An 18,673-nucleotide genomic window follows, 5' to 3' on the forward strand; every position below is an offset into this window, starting at 1 on the left:
TATTTAGTGAATGTTGAGACAAGAACCCAACATTTACTTAACAGCGATACTTGAAGGACCCAGGCCCAATGAGAGAGCACTGGGATGCAGAGGAGTTCAACTCATATTGTTATATGAAGGAATGTGGAGACAACAAGGTTACTGTCTGGCAGTCATCCAAGCAGATAAAGTGACAACCCCTATAACAGAATGTCACTGAACCTCCTAATGGTGAGTAATGGCCAGCCTTCTTGTAAGCTAGACAGTGTTTCTCAATGACTGGTCCATGAACCAGCGCTGGTCCCTAAGATCTCCCGACACAGTTTAGGAAGGTAGCAAGCTGGTCCCTGCTATCTAAAAGGATGAGAAACACCTGAGCTAGAAGATACAAGTGCATACCCTTCTAACAATGGTAGTCTTCATTATCAATTCATCTCTATTGCAGCTATCAAAAAAGGCTAATGTCCACATTCACAAACACCATGTGGAGTTCTTTAAATGGGGAAAAGTAGTACCCTAACCATGCTCCAATCCCCCATGAAGATGCCAAAAAAGAAGGCTAGGTGGGTTCTTTCCTTTTTTTTTTGCTTTTCCTCCTATACTCCTATCTTTTTTCCCTAAAAGAAAAAGACTACAGGCTGGTCTTCACTGTGGGGAGATCAACGCCACTGCCCACAGATTCCTTCTGCAGGAATTCCATGTATATCCCCTCACACACAAACTAAATTGTTGCTTCAACCCTTATATGTACGTGCTGCAGTTGGGGTGTACCTGGTCCACCCACCATTCTCTGGGGTGTACCACCCATCCATGAAGCAGGGATCAATTTAGCGGGTGAAGACCAACTAAATCAACAGCAGAACGCTCTCCAAATCGACCCCAGTATTCCAGCTCCCCGAGAAGATTCAGGTAAGTTGACGGGAAAGCACTGGGGGGGAGGGATAGCTCAGTGGTTTGAGCATTGGCCTGCTAAACCCAGGGTTGTGAATTCAATCCTTGAGGGGGCCATTTGGGATCTGGGGCAAAAATTGGGGATTGGTCCTGCTTTGAGCAGGGGGTTGGACTAGATGACCTCCTGAGGTCCCTTCCAACCCCTGATATTCTATGATTCTATGACGCAGCACAGTGAAGACACTGCGGTAAGTCAACCTAAGTTATGTCGACTCCAGCTATGTTATTCACGTAGCTGGAGTAGCATAAATTAGGTCAACTTACCCCTGTAATAAAGACAAGCCCTAAGCATTAAAAGAAGAGAAGGGGAACAGAGCAGTACTAAAATGAGGGCTACACACTTCTGAATAAAAGGAAGCAAAAGAACCTGGAGAGGAGGAAGGTTTTTATAGATAAGAGAGAGTGAGCTCTCAATTCATTTGCCTCTTTATTTCCTGGCATACTACACACTTTTTGAGAAAATTATTATGGAAGGGATGGTATATGGTCATGGTACTAGTGGACAACCAGCAAGATGGATGGATGGGGCATGTCAGACCACTGGAAGGTCAGCTGTTGAGAGCTCAAGTTAGCGATGGATCGTGAAGGCTACCAAAAATTCTGCTACAATGTCACTGATATTCAGACATGAATAAATAGATTTACTATACTTTTTAGCAAAAAGAAAAGGAGTACTTGTGGCACCTTAGAGACTAACCAATTTATTTGAGCATAAGCTTTCGTGAGCTACAGCTCACTTCATCGGATGCATACTGTGGAAAGTGTAGAAGTTCTTTTTATATACACACAAAGCATGAAAAAATACCTCCTCCCACCCCACTCTCCAGCTGGTAATAGCTTATCTAAAGTGACCACTCTCCTTACATGTGTATGATAATCAAGGTGGGCCATTTCCAGCACAAATCCAGGGTTTAACAAGAACGTCTGGGGGGAGGGGGGCGGTGTAGGAAAAAACAAGGGGAAATAGGTTACCTTGCATAATGACTTAGCCACTCTCAGTCTCTATTCAAGCTTAAGTTAATTGTATCCAATTTGCAAATGAATTCCAATTCAACAGTTTCTCGCTGGAGTCTGGATTTGAAGTTTTTTTGTTGTAATATCACAACTTTCATGTCTGTAATCACGTGACCAGAGAGATTGAAGTGTTCTCCGACTGGTTTATGAATGTTATAATTCTTGACATCTGATTTGTGTCCATTTATTCTTTTACATAGAGACTGTCCAGTTTGACCAATGTACATGGCAGAGGGGCATTGCTGGCACATGACGGCATATATCACATTGGTGGATGTGCAGGTGAACGAGCCTCTGATAGTGTGGCTGATGTGATTAGGCCCTGTGATGGTGTCCCCTGAATAGATGTGTGGGCACAGTTGGCAACGGGCTTTGTTGCAAGGATAGGTTCCTGGGTTAGTGGTTCTGTTGTGTGGTATGTGGTTGCTGGTGAATATTTGCTTCAGGTTGGGGGGCTCTCTGTAGGCAAGGACTGGCCTGTCTCCCAAGATTTGTGCGAGTGTTGGGTCATCCTTCAGGATAGGTTGTAGATCCTTAATAATGCGTTGGAGGGGTTTTAGTTGGGGGCTGAAGGTGACGGCTAGTGGCGTTCTGTTATTTTCTTCGTTAGGCCTGTCCTGCAGTAGGAGACTTCTGGGAACTCTTCTGGCTCTATCAATCTGTTTCTTCACCTCCGCAGGTGGGTATTGTAGTTGTAAGAATGCTTGATAGAGATCTTGTAGGTGACTTGGACTTTACTAAAACTAGACAAGCCATTTACAACACACACTTTGCTTCTCTACAAAAGAAAAAGGACACTAAACTTTCTAAACTACTACATGCCACAAGGGGCCACAGCAATGGTTCCCTCAACCCACCCAGCAATATTGTTAACCTATGCAACTATACTCTCAGCCCAGCAGAAGCAGCTGTCCTATCTCGGGGCCTCTCCTTCTGCCCCTCCACCCCCACGAACATGATACAGTTCTGTGGTGACCTAGAATCCTATTTTCGACGTCTCTGACTCAAGGAATATTTCCAACATACCTCTGAACAACATACTAATCCACAGAGACCTCCCTACCAACACTACATAAAAAAGGATTCTAGGTGGACTCCTCCTGAAGGTCGAAACAGCAGACTGGACTTCTACATAGAGTGCTTCCACCGACGTGCACGGGCTGAAATTGTGGAAAAGCAGCATCACTTGCCCCTCAACCTCAGCCGTGCAGAACACAATGCCATTCACAGCCTCAGAAACAATTCTGACATCATAATCAAAAAGGCTGACAAAGTAGGTGCTGTTGTCATCATGAATAGGTCGGAATATGAACAAGGGGCTGGTCGGCAGCTCTCCAACACCACTTTCTACAAGCTATTACCCTCTGATCCCACTGAGAGTTACCAAAAGAAACTCCAGCATTTGCTCAAGAAACTCCCTGAAAAAGCACAAGATCAAATCCGCACAGACACACCCCTAGAACCCCGACCTGGGATATTCTATCTACTACCCAAGATCCATAAACCTGGAAATCCTGGGCGCCCCATCATCTCAGGCATTGGCACCCTGACAGCAGGATTGTCTGGCTATGTAGACTCTCTCCTCAGGCCCTACGCTACCAGCACTCCCAGCTACCTTCGAGACACCACTGACTTCCTGAGGAAACTACAATCCATCGGTGATCTTCCTGATAACACCATCTTGGCCACTATGGATGTAGAAGCCCTCTACACCAACATTCCACACAAAGATGGACTACAAGCCATCAAGAACACTATCCCTGATAATGTCACGGCTAACCTGGTGGCTGAACTTTGTGACTTTGTCCTTACCCATAACTATTTTACATTTGGGGACAATGTGTACCTTCAGATCAGCGGCACTGCTATGGGTACCCGCATGGCCCCACAGTATGCCAACATTTTTATGGCTGACTTAGAACAACGCTTCCTCAGCTCTCGTCCCCTAACACCCCTACTCTACTTGCGCTATATTGATGACATCTTCATCATCTGGACCCATGGAAAAGAAGCCCTTGAGGAATTCCACCACGATTTCAACAATTTCCATCCCACCATCAACCTCAGCCTGGTCCAGTCCACACAAGAGATCCACTTCCTGGACACTACAGTGCTAATAAACGATGGTCACATAAACACCACCCTATACCGGAAACCTACGGACCGCTATTCCTACCTACATGCCTCCAGCTTTCACCCTGACCACACCACACGATCCATCGTCTACAGTCCAGCTCTAAGATACAACCGCATTTGCTCCAACCCCTCAGACAGAGACAAACACCTACAAGAGCTCTATCAAGCATTCTTACAACTACAGCACCCACCTGCAGAAGTGAAGAAACAGATTGATAGAGGCAGAAGAGTTCCCAGAAGTCTCCTACTACAGGACAGGCCTAACAAAGAAAATAACAGAACGCCACTAGCCGTCACCTTCAGCCCCCAACTAAAACCCCTCCAACGCAGTATTAAGGATCTACAACCTATCCTGAAGGATGACCCAACACTCTCACAAATCTTGGGAGACAGGCCAGTCCTTGTCTACAGACATCCTCCCAACCTGAAGCAAATACTCACCAGCAACCACATACCACACAACAGAACCACTAACCCAGGAACTTATCCTTGCAACAAAGCCCGTTGCCAACTGTGCCCACATATCTATTCAGGGGACACCATCACAGGGCCTAATAACATCAGTCACACTATCAGAGGCTCGTTCACCTGCACATCCACCAATGTGATAAATGCCATCATGTGCCAGCAATGCCCTCTGCCATGTACATTGGTCAAACTGGACAGTCTCTATGTAAAAGAATAAATGGACACAAATCAGATGTCAAGAATTATAACATTCATAAACCAGTCGGAGAACACTTCAATCTCTCTGGTCACATGATTACAGACATGAAAGTTGTGATATTACAACAAAAAAACTTCAAATCCAGACTCCAGCGAGAAACTGTTGAATTGGAATTCATTTGCAAATTGGATACAATTAACTGAGGCTTGAATAGAGACTGGGAGTGGCTAAGTCATTATGCAAGGTAACCTATTTCCCCTTGTTTTTTCCTACCCGCCCCAGACGTTCTTGTTAAACCCTGGATTTGTGCTGGAAATGGCCCACCTTGATTATCATACACATGTAAGGAGAGTGGTCACTTTAGATAAGCTATTACCAGCAGGAGAGTGGGTTTGTGTATGTGGTGGTGGTGGAGGGAGGGGGTGGTGAGAAAACCTGGATTTGTGCTGGAAATGGCCCAACTTGATTATCATACACATTGTAAGGAGTCTCTGTGTATATAATGTCTTCTGCAGCTTCCACAGTATGCATCCGATGAAGTGAGCTGTAGCTCACGAAAGCTTATGCTCAAGTAAATTGGTTAGTCTCTAAGGTGCCACAAGTACTCCTTTTCTTTTTGCAAATACAGACTAACACGGCTGTTACTCTGAAACCTATACTTTTTAGATAGCTCACTAATACTAAATTGTTCTGAATGTCTGAAATAGGATGGGAGAATAGTCATATACTGCAAAGATCATCCTAGAATACTTCAAAGAGAAGTGTGCTAAGCTTACAGCCACAGACTGAGTATCACTGATTTAGTACCTGAACAACAAAACAAATAGCAATATGCAGTGTTGTAGCTGTGTCGCTCCCAGGATATTAGAGAAACACGGTAGGTGAAGCAATATCTTTTATTGGACCAAATTCTGTTGGTGAGAGAGAAGCTTTTGAGCTACAGAGCTCTTCCTCAGGTCTGGGAAAGGTACTCAGAGTGTTAGAGCTAAATACAAGGTTGAATAGATAATTTAGCATAAGGAGTGAGAATATGTACTAAGGGACCATTCAAGGTGAAGTGGCCTGTTAACACCCCTATAAGTCATAGGACAAAAAGGGGGCGGATACTGGGTTACAGATTGTTGTTGTAAGTCATGAATCCAGTGTCTTTATTAAGTCTATGATTTTTAGTGTCTAGCAAAGGTATGAATTTAAGCTGCCAGGCTCATCTTTCGAAAATGTTTTGCAGGTTTCCTTTGAGGATGAGGACTGATCAATCACTCTATAGCTAACCTCTTTGTTAAAAGCGTTCACCCACAGGTGATACAATTTTTTGTCGTTTATCATTTCCCTGTGAGAGTTCATTTGAGAACATAGTGATTGTCTGGCTTCACCCACATAGTTATGAGGCAAGTAGTGCACTGGATGAGGTACACTAAATGCCCCAATAAAAATTGAAAAAAATCAGACATAAAAATACAAAAGTGTGAGAGCACACTATTACTGAAAACTTGCTTACTTTTTCATTTTTACCATATAATTATAAAATAGATTGAAATGTAAGTATTGTACTTAAATTGCAGTGTATAGAGCTGTATAAACAAGTCATTGCCTGTATGAAATTTTGGTTTGCATTGACTTCAAGAACCACTGGTATGTGCTAACTACTTACACAGAACTATCTGTCCTAGTATTTAGCTGTGACAGTGAATACCTTTCCGACACCTGAGGAAAAAACTTCTCACCCTCTCCAACAGACGCTGGTCCAGTAAAAGATATTACCTCACTCACCTTGTTTCTCTAAAACAAATACAATAGCACCTCAGAGTTACAAACACCAGAGTTGTGAACTGACCAGTCAAACACACACCTCTTTTGGGACTAGAAGTATGCAATCAGGTAACAAAGGGGGGAAAAAAAGCAAATACTGTACAGTACTGTGTTAAATGTAAACTACAAAAAAAATAAAGGGAAAGTTTAAAAAAAGATTTGACAAGGTAAGGAAACTGTTTCTGTGCTTGTTTCATTTCAATTAAGATGGTTAAAAGCAACATTTTTCTACTGCATAGTAAAGTTTCAAAGCTGTATTCAGTCAATGTTCAGTTATAAACTTTTGGAAGAACCACCATAACATTTTGTTGAGTTACGAACATTTCAGAGTTATGAACCACCTCCATTCCTGAGGTGTTCATAACTCCGAAGTTCTACTGTAGTACTTATTGTTAGTGTCAGTTCTCAAGCTAATTTCTACCTTAAATAAGTTATAGTTCTAATAGTCTTAAATTAGAAATACAGCATTGTTATATTCTGTACCTTCCTTCATCCTGAGATGTTTCACTTAAAGTGCTATCATCCAGTATTTGGATTTGATTTCCATTGGTAGAATTCATCTGCTGATTACCTCTCTGTTTTGAAATACGCTTTTTGTTTTCATTTTTCTTTGCATCCTTCACATTCAAGGCAGAATTACTACTTTAAACATGAAGAAAGAAAAAAATCCAGTACTTAAGTATCTTCAAATAAAATACTTTGTAACATAGACAAATACAAAAATAATACAGAAGACAATACCCAGGAACACTGAAGCACTTAAAAGAAACATGTCTTCTATGAAAAAGTACTGAAGCTGATTCCACCAAACAGTGAAGGACACATCAACAGTCTAAGCACAAATTTTTCTCCACACATGCATGTGGCAACATATATTAGAATTCCTGGGCCAGATTCAGCCCAGCAGGAGCAAATGTCACTCTTCTGCACTTGAGTAGTTCCAATGGGACTTCAGTGGGACTACTCACATGCTTTAAATTAAGCACAGTTTGCTGGAAAAGACTCAGCAGCTTGCAGGCTCAAACCCCACAAAGTGGTCTTACTTACCGTTTGGGAAATTCCAAGAACTACTTATCTGCAATTTGATCAACTTGGTAACAATTTTCTGAGATTTCTGTATGGGCAAGCAATAGCGATGGAATTCTTTATAGACATAAATGTGACTCTTACTAATCCATTTCTTTAGCTAAAGTTAAGTTGAAATAGATATCTGAAAACTGTAAATTTCTGTCTATTTATAGAAAAGAAATTCACCTTGTAAATATTTTTTAGATTACTAGAATATACTTTTGTATTCAAATATAAGCAGTGTTTAGTTTCTTTTAATTACTCTTTTAATCAATCTATCATGTGGTTATTTTTAATTCTCTTATTAATTATATGTAATATAACAAAAATACTTTATATTGTCATTCTACATCCTGCCTTGTCTCAACCCTTACGCCAGAGGTGGCCACATTTTCGGATAGATGGGATATGAGGTGGATAGACTCTGATCCTTGTTAGTTGTCACTGTGGCCTGACTTTCATGGATGCACAAGTACACAGGGAGGCATAAATGCCCCCTTATTCCCTTGCACCTATAGGCAGAGGTAGAGAAAACAGCCTCCACAGTGCTCATCCTTTGTACCCCACATAAATGAAAGACAGTAGGAGATACAGAATGGGGAGCAGGCAGAGCACTGGCTTCACCCACCAGGAACCAGCTAGCATAGCTATCCTGGTACAACCAGCTAGCACAAAGATGGTACAGGGTACTTATTGAAGCAAGGGGGAACCCAAAAAGCAGACTGTGACTCACTGTGCCTCCCTGTCTGCTCCAGGGGTCGTGCAACAACTGAGTCACAGTGTTCCTTCTGGTCTGCTCTACAGGCAACCCAACAACGTGCTACCACGTACTCAGGGCAAAGGTATGACTGTGCCTAAAAGAGGAAGAAAAGAAGAAAGGTGATGAGAACTAGTGTTTGCCTATACTCTCAGCTGAGTTCAGAAGTAAAAGAAAAAAAGTTACTAAAAGGTTAGGTTGCAGTTAAGAAAACCCTGCTGCCACTAAGCAGCAAAATTAAAAAGAAATGGTCATGTGTGATGGCAAGCCAACCTTTGTCCATCTGCATGCTATTCCAACTCTGCGTAACTCATTAAAAGTATCATCTCTCCCCTTATTCCTGTGAAACACACATGAATAGAATGACAATTAAATCTATAATCTTATTGATTATAAAAGAGACAACTTGCACCCAACCAGAAAAGGAAAAAATTAAACTGTGAGCCACTGTCTCTCTATAGCTAAGTCTGCAACCAGTTTCCACAATGCCATCGTATATTTGGAGGTCTAATTTTGGCTTTGAAAATGTATTTGGCCTGAATATTGATACTGAAGTCAAGGAGAATTTTTAGGTGGTTCAACATTTTTAGAAAAGCAGCTAATTTAGGGTCCTAAGTCTATTTTAGGCGCCTAACTTTTGGCAACCTTTTAAAAAAATCTTGGTCAATGTGTTCATTTATTCAATGGGTAGTGCACAAATTATTATGTCCTTAATGATTTTTAGGAAGGAAGGTAAATTTAGTGTTACTTGTAAGCAAACACAATGTGTACCCCAAGTTTTCACAGGTGGAAGACTATTTCATTAAGCTACAGAATAAAAAATACTTCAGACAATTAGGTTTACATGCAAATAAATAAAGATCATTATTTATTTGTACTATCTTACCCCTTCAAAGGTATTTGAATTAACTTCTCTCTTTCCTTGGAGGAAATACTGTTCTTCGTGTGTTTTTCTTCTTCTGTGGTTTCTCCACTTTCTACTGTAGAATATTGGTTCCCTTTTACAGTTCCCTTCTGTTTCATTTGCTGGTTAATACCATTTCCAGCCAATGTTTGCATATATGACTTATAAGCATCTTCTCTTTCCCCACATTTTTGCTTTCTCTTTTCCTTTTCTACCTAGGATAAGAAAGTTTGACGCTTAACATTTTTGTCATCATTTTCTTGAATTAATAAAGAGGTACTCTTGCCAAAATGTACACTAAATTGTACTCCTATGATTCACATAAAGGAACTAAAAAGTTAAAAGAACTACACTTACATAATATTCCGTTACACAGGTTAGCAAGGGAGTGGGAATACTTTCACCATTGGGGGAAAAAAGATGAATTCACTCCCTACTAAAAAGTTTAATAAAAACATACCCTTTAAAACTGAAATACAATTTACATCTTAAAACATAAAGCAATGAAGAGCGTAACTGTATTAATGACAGTAAATTAGAAGGAATGAATAGTGTTTGTTATGTAGACATAATAGATATGATTAACAGAAATATGTACACAATTCTTTTTGAATGAAAAACACCTAATCAGAGAATTGTTTCACTGAAAACTGAAGAGTTTCAGCAAAGGGTAATGAAAGATACACATGCACAGAACAGAGCAGATGCAAAGATTAGTCAATACCCTGTTCAGATGCTATTTTCATTCTTTGGTTCAAAGTGAGAACTGATATAAATGTGTGCATTTCCTTTGAAGTCAATGGAGTGCCAACTACTTACACCAAAACTGAATGTGGTCCTTTATGTTTGAATTGTAGACTACTATTAAGAATAACTAAATTTTAGATTTCTTAAATCTTCTAAACCACATAATGGAGGAAAGGAAGATTCTCTCCATCTGCCCTCTTTCGAGATATGAAATATATTTGCATTGCACAAAAAGCCAATTTGCACAAGAAACCTTTCTGAAATGATGAATAGCTGAAGTGAACAGGATGGTTGATGTGGAGCAAAGACCAATGAAAATGAAGCAGCAGCAGGTGAACCTCTACCTCTTTTTGTAGTTGTACTTTCTCTTTCTCCAAAGCCAGGAATACTATCTGCAGCATTCCTACCTCATTCTTAAATCTTTCCATATCTTGTTCCAGTTCTTCATCCAATAGTCTTTTCAAAGTTTCATCACGAGATTGTCGAGAGTTTCCCACATTACTTTCAATTTCAGTATTACTAGTTTTATGATTGCCAACAAAGCAGTCTTTGGGAATATCATTAAAATAGCATGTGTCTTTTCCAAGTTTGTTTTTTGCTACAGCAAGAAGTGTGCTTTTATCATCTGTAGAAACAGGTCTTACAACATCTGGAATATTAGCTCTTTTGTCCAAAATGCTTTCTTTCAAACTATGTTTTAGTGAACAACCAGGACTATTCTCTAAATCTGAAATATTTCCATCCACATTTTCTTCTATTTCCATAGCAGCTATTTGGTCTCCCCTCTCTTTGTTTACAGCTACTTTTGTACTTTCTGCATTGTTAGTAAAACCCTCTTCATTTACATTCCATACATGTTCAGTACACAATTTGTTATCATTTTCACATAGCCTGATAATATACTGATTGGGATGCTCATGAGAACTGGAATTTAAAGCATAGGAAATTACGTTTTCATTGCTAGATGCCTTTTGTTCAAGCACAGAGCATAGGTCCATAAATTCACTTCTTCCTTCTATTCTACTGGTGGGTTTTGTCAAATTATGTGGTGCTTTGTGAATGCTCTCCAATTCTTCACTGAAGCCATCTTGTAATGTCCCTTCCATGGGTGTAGTTTGCTGAACTTCCTTAATTTCACCAAACATTTTCTTTAGCTCTGCTGTAATGCTTTTAAAATTTGTTTTCACTTCCCTTTTGTCATTTTCAACCCACATTTTTTCATATCTTTCTTCCCAAAGTTTTGGATTTAATTGCACATCATCACCATGTGAGTCCTCATTTTGTTTTAGTGGCTCAGTTTTTGTTTTTGGATGTGGAAATGAAATTTCTGTTTTGTCAGTCTGATTATCAGATGCTGTTTTTTCTGTCAAGTTGGTTGTGCCTAATATGTGTTTATCCTTAAGAAGGCAGGTATGGAGAAAGAAAAATTAGTTAAAGATCAGCAGTTACAATTAGTCTAGTAAGCTTATGTTGCAAACTTGTCCAACTACCACAAATCTGAGCCAAAGAAATCTTGAAAATAACTGGTCTGTAACCAAATCTTGTAAAAAATCCCTAAACATTAAAAAGGTTTATTGAATGTTGTTTTTATAAAAGGAGTCTTTATTTTTTATTTTATAGAGTCTTATTTTGGCTGGATTAGATTTATCTGAGCAATTTGGTTTCTTAAACCATTTTAAATTTTCAACCCGTCTACTTTCTGTAATTTCAAATATATAAATTAAAGACAGACACTGGAATGGATTATGCCTTTGAAATCCATGTGGAGAAAGAGTTTACCCATATACAGATCTCCTTCTCTCTGTGCAGAAGGGCTTTCTACCTAGACCCCTCTCTCAATGGTCCAGACACTGCACTGGGAAAGCAAGAAAGGGGAAGAAGAGACAGGCTAGAGCTCATGTTATTCCCTAAGGGGAGCCATGCTGGCCCTATGTCTCCTTTCAAATATTTGAAATTAGAGAAAATTTCAACACAGAAGTCATCTGTAAAAGTTTGTACACAGATTGTGTTAATTATCTTCCCTCACCCTAAATTCTAGGATCTGCCCCACCCAAGGGGAGGTCATAGTAACACAGATCCAAAGATGTGGAGCTCTCACGGGGCCATGCAGCTGCATAGATAGCCTGGTCTCTCACAGATCCCCTGAAATCTTCCAGGTTTGAGGGGGCAAACTTTCTGTGGTGATGAGGCAAACTCCAACTCCCACTGGGATAATTAGGATAATCTCTGTGAGGGAATCCTTGTGGAGATTTCTTCACAAGAAGTCCCCGCCCACAGTTTCTAACAAAGAAGGGACTCAGATCTATTTCTAGTTATTTGCTGAAAACACCAGATGGGGTGGAGGTTGGTTCTGCTCCAATGATGTGCATGTATCCTTCAAATTTATAATTCACTATACCTTGATTTTCAAGTTTTAAAACCTACAAAATTATTCAAATTAATGATAATACGCCCAATGGGTTTAAACATTGACACAAGATTTCAATGCCATGCCAAATGCAGGGGGCTTTAACTTTTGTGCAATATTCTGTTTCATTGGCTTTATTTTTACAATACAAATAATTAATGTTTTGGCGATCATCACCTAGTTTAATGAATACACTAATAATTACTGCACCATTATTGAACAGGTGTTTTCTTCCAGTTACAGGGTTTTTAAAAATAGCTTATATTGAGTACCCATGTCCCTTTAACAAAAAGTTGTTGAAAAGGAAAGTAAGATCTTGTCTTCTAAGTAAAATCTTGTGCAATTTAAACAGGCAGGCTGAAGAAGAGAGCTCGCCTACTGTAGCCAATAGGGTTGTACACATAATAAAGCAGACAGAACTTGGCCCTTCATTTGTATGATTCCTTTATTTTTCTTCTTCCATTTAACCATATTTGTTTTGCATGAACTCTGATTGGTTTGTCCCAAAATTACAATTTTGTAATTTACATTTTAATAAGGTTATTGTTGTAACAAATAAAAATTTACAGGTTTGTATTATGGTTTGTTTAATGAATCTTTGCTTCAGCCAATCAAAAACCAGCCATGAAAAACAAATCTAAATATGCAAAGGCGAAATAAACAACATTTAAAGTCTGTGTCATAATGCATGGGGGTCAGACAAAGGCTACATAGGCACCCTTAATTCTAGCATTTCCAAACGTCTGAGTGCTTGACTTTAAAAGAACATTATTACAGTTGCAATCTCATTTTGTGTGTGTGTCATTTCCTTGGTTTTTAAATAAGCAAACTGAAAAAAACCCCTCCCATGTGGCATCATATTAGGCCATGGATCATTAATAGGGTTGAAACCTTTAGATCCATAGATCTCTGCCACTTGAGCTAATGTAGTAATTGATAGCAGTTGTAGCTTGTCAGCTTCGATGAGCAGAAACACAAAAAGGGGATGAGACACTTTACCAGCAGGTTTCATAAATATTTGCTGACAGCTGAGGAATGGTGCCACTCAGGAATTTTGAGTTCCATTCCAGCCTCCATGGGAAGTGTGCGCTACTGAATATACACACAGTCCATTCCCCCAAGTGGGGCCTTTTCTGCCCCACTTCTCCAAATGGTCGGTCTCTGTCCATCTTTTTCCTACATCTTTGCTCCTTATTCCAGTTCCAGTCCCCACTCCTCAGGCTTCTTATTCCAGTCCCAGTCTTCTTGCCCAGCCAGTTCTAGTCGCACCCCCCAAGTCCCCAGCTCCTTTTCCCCGGTCTCCTTGCCCACTGATCCCAATTCCTCTCTCGGTTCCTCATCCAGTCTATCTCCTGCAACCTGGCCTCCAGTCACCTCTATCCTCCCCCGTCCCCTCTGGCTCCAAAGCCCTATTTTTCTTCCAAGACTGCTAGTTCAATCTGACAGACACATAACAGGTCCTTACGCCAGTCTCTTTGACCAGCCAGTCCCAGTTCTCTCCCCACAATCTGACTCCTTGGCAGATCTGTCTCCTCTCCCTCATCACATCATTCCTCCCAACCCATAGGTTCTCAGTCCCAGTTTCCCCTTGGCTTCTCATCTTATCTCAGTTTCCCTGCCATCTACTAGCTCCCAGTCCCTCTCTCACATTCTCAGTTTTCAACCCTCCCAGCCCCAAGTCTCAGTCTCCCCATCTCTCCACGCTTCTTGTCCCAATCTACTACCCCACTGCCCTCAGGCTCAGTTCTTGTTGCCTCTGTATTCAAATCAGGCAGCTTCCTCCTCCACACTGCCTGGGCCCACGGCGAAGAGAGAAAATGGGGGTCGGAGCGGATGCGTGATTGAAAGCACAGGAGACAGTCTCCCTGCTCTGAGTTCAGGTGCCTAGTCCCAGAAAAGACTGCAGCAGTCCAGCACTGCATTTGTAGAGTAAGTCCTGCTCAGCCCCAAGCTAGAACATGCTCAGTACAGACAGAATATTTGGGGAATTCAGCTACAAAAATCTAAATTTTCTACTGTGAATGTGTGAACTGCTAGTTTTCAAAAGCCTGTAACTTGGTGAAATTTGCAAAGATTTTTATGAGGACAGCAAAAGGAATCTCCTTTATTCCTCCTATTCCCTTCACCTTCCCTGAAAATTCAAGTTCTTTCTCCAAAGCACAGAGCTTTTCAAAGAAATCGTTGCCAGAATCTTTTAACATGGGCCAATCAAGGTTTTTCTCCCTAGCTTCACTCTGAAAAATGGCTGACACATTTTGGCTGAAATTTTCCAAACAAACAAACAAAAAAAATCAGCCTGAGGCAGAAAACCAGCAAAGAAAATCTCAGCTCCAATGGTTAAAGTATGACAAAGTTATAAGCAACTGAGAACAGGCTCTTTTATTGGGAAGTGCTGGGCACCCTTAATAAAAGGTGGCACTACGAGCCCCACCTATAAAATGATTTTAGTCTACAGTGCTGATTTGATTCATGGACTCTAAAGCTTATTTACAGTTTTTTAAAAGTACTTTGCAAGGGCTTTGTGACATTTATCATCCAGTAATTCGGCATGTGAACTGGCTAAGGTCAATTTTATTTGGTATAAAATTAGCGTGAAACAATTTTCAAGATAGTCTTATCTAAATTAAAACAAATTTGCTTTACATACCTGCTTCTTGCAGTTTTCACCTGCATCTTCTTGTTCTTCATCTGGTGATGGCATATTAAAGGATGGTTCGGATAGTTCATCTATATTAATATTGAATAAAAATGCTTGTAATTGTAACTTAAAGGCATTAGCCTTTAGCATTTACTTCTGCCTATATTACTTTGCAAAAGGTCAATTCTTACAGCTAATATATATACATTAAACAACAAGGAAGTTTTAAAACATCAATGGAAAATTCAAGTTTCTCATAAACTTATGCAATTTTGAAGCAGAAACTGACACAAAAGTAGATTTAAGATAGAGCTGGTTTAGTTCTGAATCTTTCTTCTAATTAATTGCCTTTTTATATATGTATGAAAGAAATCTATTATAGATCATTATAATAATAGACGCCAAACACATATCACTCCTCTCTCTCGTGGAAATAGAAAATTAGACATATAATTTCTCAGTCATGTTGCTCATGCCACCTTACTCATCCTGTTGCATATCTGTATTATGACACCGTCTAATTACGTGATCACATTTTTCCACAGGATGCCTGCCTCATTCAGTGCACAGGATGGACCTGCTTTGGGGGTCAATCAAGGCTGAGTACTAAAGGAGGCTGTTTACAGGACCCCTGCCTCATTTGTTGCAGAAATTGGGAATAGGCTTATCAGAATTCAATTATTTTTTATAATTTCAGTGGATAACATCAACATTTATCTTTAAGCATTTTTTTCAATTATTGATTTACATTTTCACAGCTGCAAAAAAATTATGGGTTTTAAGCATCTTTTCCAATTTTTATACATTTAAATTTTCCAGAGTTGGGAGAAATTATGGGAGGTGGGAGAGAGTCAAACAATTATTTAATGACAGACACTGAGATTCAAAAAGTTAAAGCTTTATAATCATTAAAAAATAAACTGTCAACATCATATGTCAAAATATACAAAGCAAATATCTTTAAATCAAACTCTAAGAAGTTTTCAAACAGCATTTTTCTTTGATTTGATTCTCACCAATGGAAATATTTTTTCATTGGTTTGCATACACATGGTGAAATTGAAATTTATTGACAAAAATCCAATCCTTCAAAACCTATGAATGAGGCATAGGATTACAGAAAGAGAACAGTCTCATGGCTAAGATACCTGAGTGCTGTCCTGAAGAAGTGAATTCTCTCCATGCCTCTGCTATAGACTTCCTCTGTGATGCTAGTCAAGTCACTTAAATCAAACTTTTCACAGATGGCCATTAATTGTATGTTCCTCATTTTCTGGACCCCAACTTGAGACCCTATAGCCTGATTTGCAGAAGTGCTGTGCCCTCACAGCTGCAACGGAAATAAACTGAAAATCAGGTCCTAGGCATTTCAAATCGTGCATCCAAAAGTTAGTGTATACTTTTGACCTTAATTTCTCTGTCCCTCAGTTCCCTGTCCATAAAATAGGGATAATACTACCACATCACCTCACAAGAGTGTCATGAAGATCAATTAGTATGAGTGCTTCACAAATAATTATAGTGATGAGAGCCATAGAAAAGCCTATGAGGCAACTAATAATTCTGTGTTCAGAACAAGATTTGAATAGTGCACAATAAATAATGCCTAGGGCCACAGAATGAACAGTGAAGAGAAAACAAAATATTGAATAGCTGCTCATTACGTGAACACTGACCACTGTGTGCACTAAATGAGGCTGCCATCCTGTGGAAAAAATAGGATGTCAGCACATAATTCCAGAAAGAAGCATAATACATATGCACAAGGAGTCTGAATTAGTGTTACCAGGACAACCTTAGTTCTGGCATTATCTAACTTTGCAACTTTAGTGATCCTTTAATGGTGCATACCTGTGTGTGTGTGAACAGCTGTATTAATAAAATGAATGCTATTTAAAATAAAAATTCATATGAAAATACAGGAGTAGAGGGAGGGCAGTGGAGAGGAATTTACCATACCAGTTTTAAAAATTTCACTCTCACAAATGTTCACCACAACTAAGATGTCTGGAGTAAATGAGAAGTTGCCCCAATAGACATGTTATAGACAAAGTGGATTTTAAAAAATATTTTTAAAATTAAAAAATTAGTTTTTATTTAAATAAAATTGTTTAAGCTAAATATATTTTTCTTTTTAAAAATAAACCTATTTTAAAATAAATTTGAAATTATGACAACCTACGTCAAGGCCTAAATTACTATAATCTATTAAAATAATTCAATTAAATAAAAAATATTAAACAGTACATTTTTGCTCTGAAGTTTTAAAGAAAGCTAAATTATAGAACTGGTCAAGCACATGGAACAAGAGTTTGTTGAAGTGCTAAACTAGTGTCTGACAGCAGGGGCAGAGAGAATATTTTCTTCATTTAAGATTATTCAAACAGTTCATTTCAATGACTAGCTCATTTAAAGTTAAGTAACCATTTGGAAGTTGAAAAACCAGAAAAGCTTGTTTTCTTCCAATGTAAGAATAAAAATTAGGTGAGAGAGGATGAGCTCTATTAGTACTAAAATCTTAAAGGATATGGTGACCAGAAACAATCAGTTCAATTCACGAAGTACAGACAATATTCCTTGGTTTGATAATGTTTTAAACCAAAATGTTTTGATTCAGTTTTTATAAAATGTATCCAGCACACTGAAGGTAATTATTTAAATATTGTTTGTGCATTTTTAATTGAATTCTAATTCCCATCCAAATAGAGATTGAAACAAATTGTGAGTAAAAATATCAATCTAGTAAATAAGAAACATCACCATTTCCTACCATAAGGAAAAAAAAAAGGAAAAATTAAGCATCTAATAAATGTTAAGCAATGTAATTGCTTAAATGTGTATAGATACAGTGCATCTGTCTGGTAAGCAAAAGGAGGTACCAAATTTAACTAAAAGACTATAATTTAATTGCAAATCAACATGTTTTAATGGTTATCAACTAATGAGAATCAATAGCTCTTTAGAAAAAGAAAAGACAGTTACCTTTTCTGTAACTGGTGTTCTTCGAGATGTGTTGCTCATGTCTATTCCACAATAGGTGTGCGTGCTTGCCATGTGCACCGGTGCCAGAAGTTTTCCCCCTAACAGTACCCATAGTGGGGAGTGCCCCCCACGACACCTGGAGTGGCGCCTGCCTGGTGCGGTATAAGGGGAGCTGCGCGCTCCCCCCACCCTCAATTCCTTCTTGCCAGATAACTCTGACAGAGGGGAAGGAGGGTGGAATGTGGAATAGACATGAGCAACACATTTCGAAGAACACCAGTTACAGAAAAGGTAACTGTATTTTCTTCTTCGAGTGATTGCTCATGTGTATTCCACAATAGGTGATTCCAAGCTATATATGTTGGAGGTGGGTAGGAGTTCACAAATTCCCAAGACGGAGGACAGCCCTGCCCAACCCGGCCTCATCCCTGGTTTGGGGGACGATAGCATAGTGCGAGGTGAACTTGTGAACCAAAGACCACGTGGCGGCCCTACAAATGTCCTGGATGGGGACGCGGGCCACGAAGGCAGCCGACGAGGCCTGCGCCCGAGTCAAGTGTGTCCTCACAATGGGTGGCGGGGAGACACCTGCTAGCTCATAACAGGAATGGATG

At 39.5% G+C, this 18,673-nt stretch overlaps 1 protein-coding gene across 1 annotated transcript in view; it reads right to left on the reverse strand.

Moving 5' to 3' along the window:
- The window catches only part of ANKRD26 (ankyrin repeat domain 26), a 195,138-nt gene that overhangs the window by 99,739 nt on the left and 76,726 nt on the right, over positions 1 to 18,673 (reverse strand). Inside the window, exons 19-22 of the mRNA XM_077834346.1 lie at positions 15,087 to 15,166; positions 10,377 to 11,429; positions 9,268 to 9,500; positions 7,040 to 7,195 (exon numbers count right to left, since the gene is read on the reverse strand). Of these exons, the coding sequence (XP_077690472.1) occupies positions 7,040 to 7,195; positions 9,268 to 9,500; positions 10,377 to 11,429; positions 15,087 to 15,166 (1,522 nt within the window). The remainder of the gene's footprint in view (positions 1 to 7,039; positions 7,196 to 9,267; positions 9,501 to 10,376; positions 11,430 to 15,086; positions 15,167 to 18,673) is intronic.

Source organism: Eretmochelys imbricata, chromosome 1 (genome assembly GCF_965152235.1).
Source record: "Eretmochelys imbricata isolate rEreImb1 chromosome 1, rEreImb1.hap1, whole genome shotgun sequence".
Classification (NCBI taxonomy): domain Eukaryota; kingdom Metazoa; phylum Chordata; order Testudines; family Cheloniidae; genus Eretmochelys; species Eretmochelys imbricata.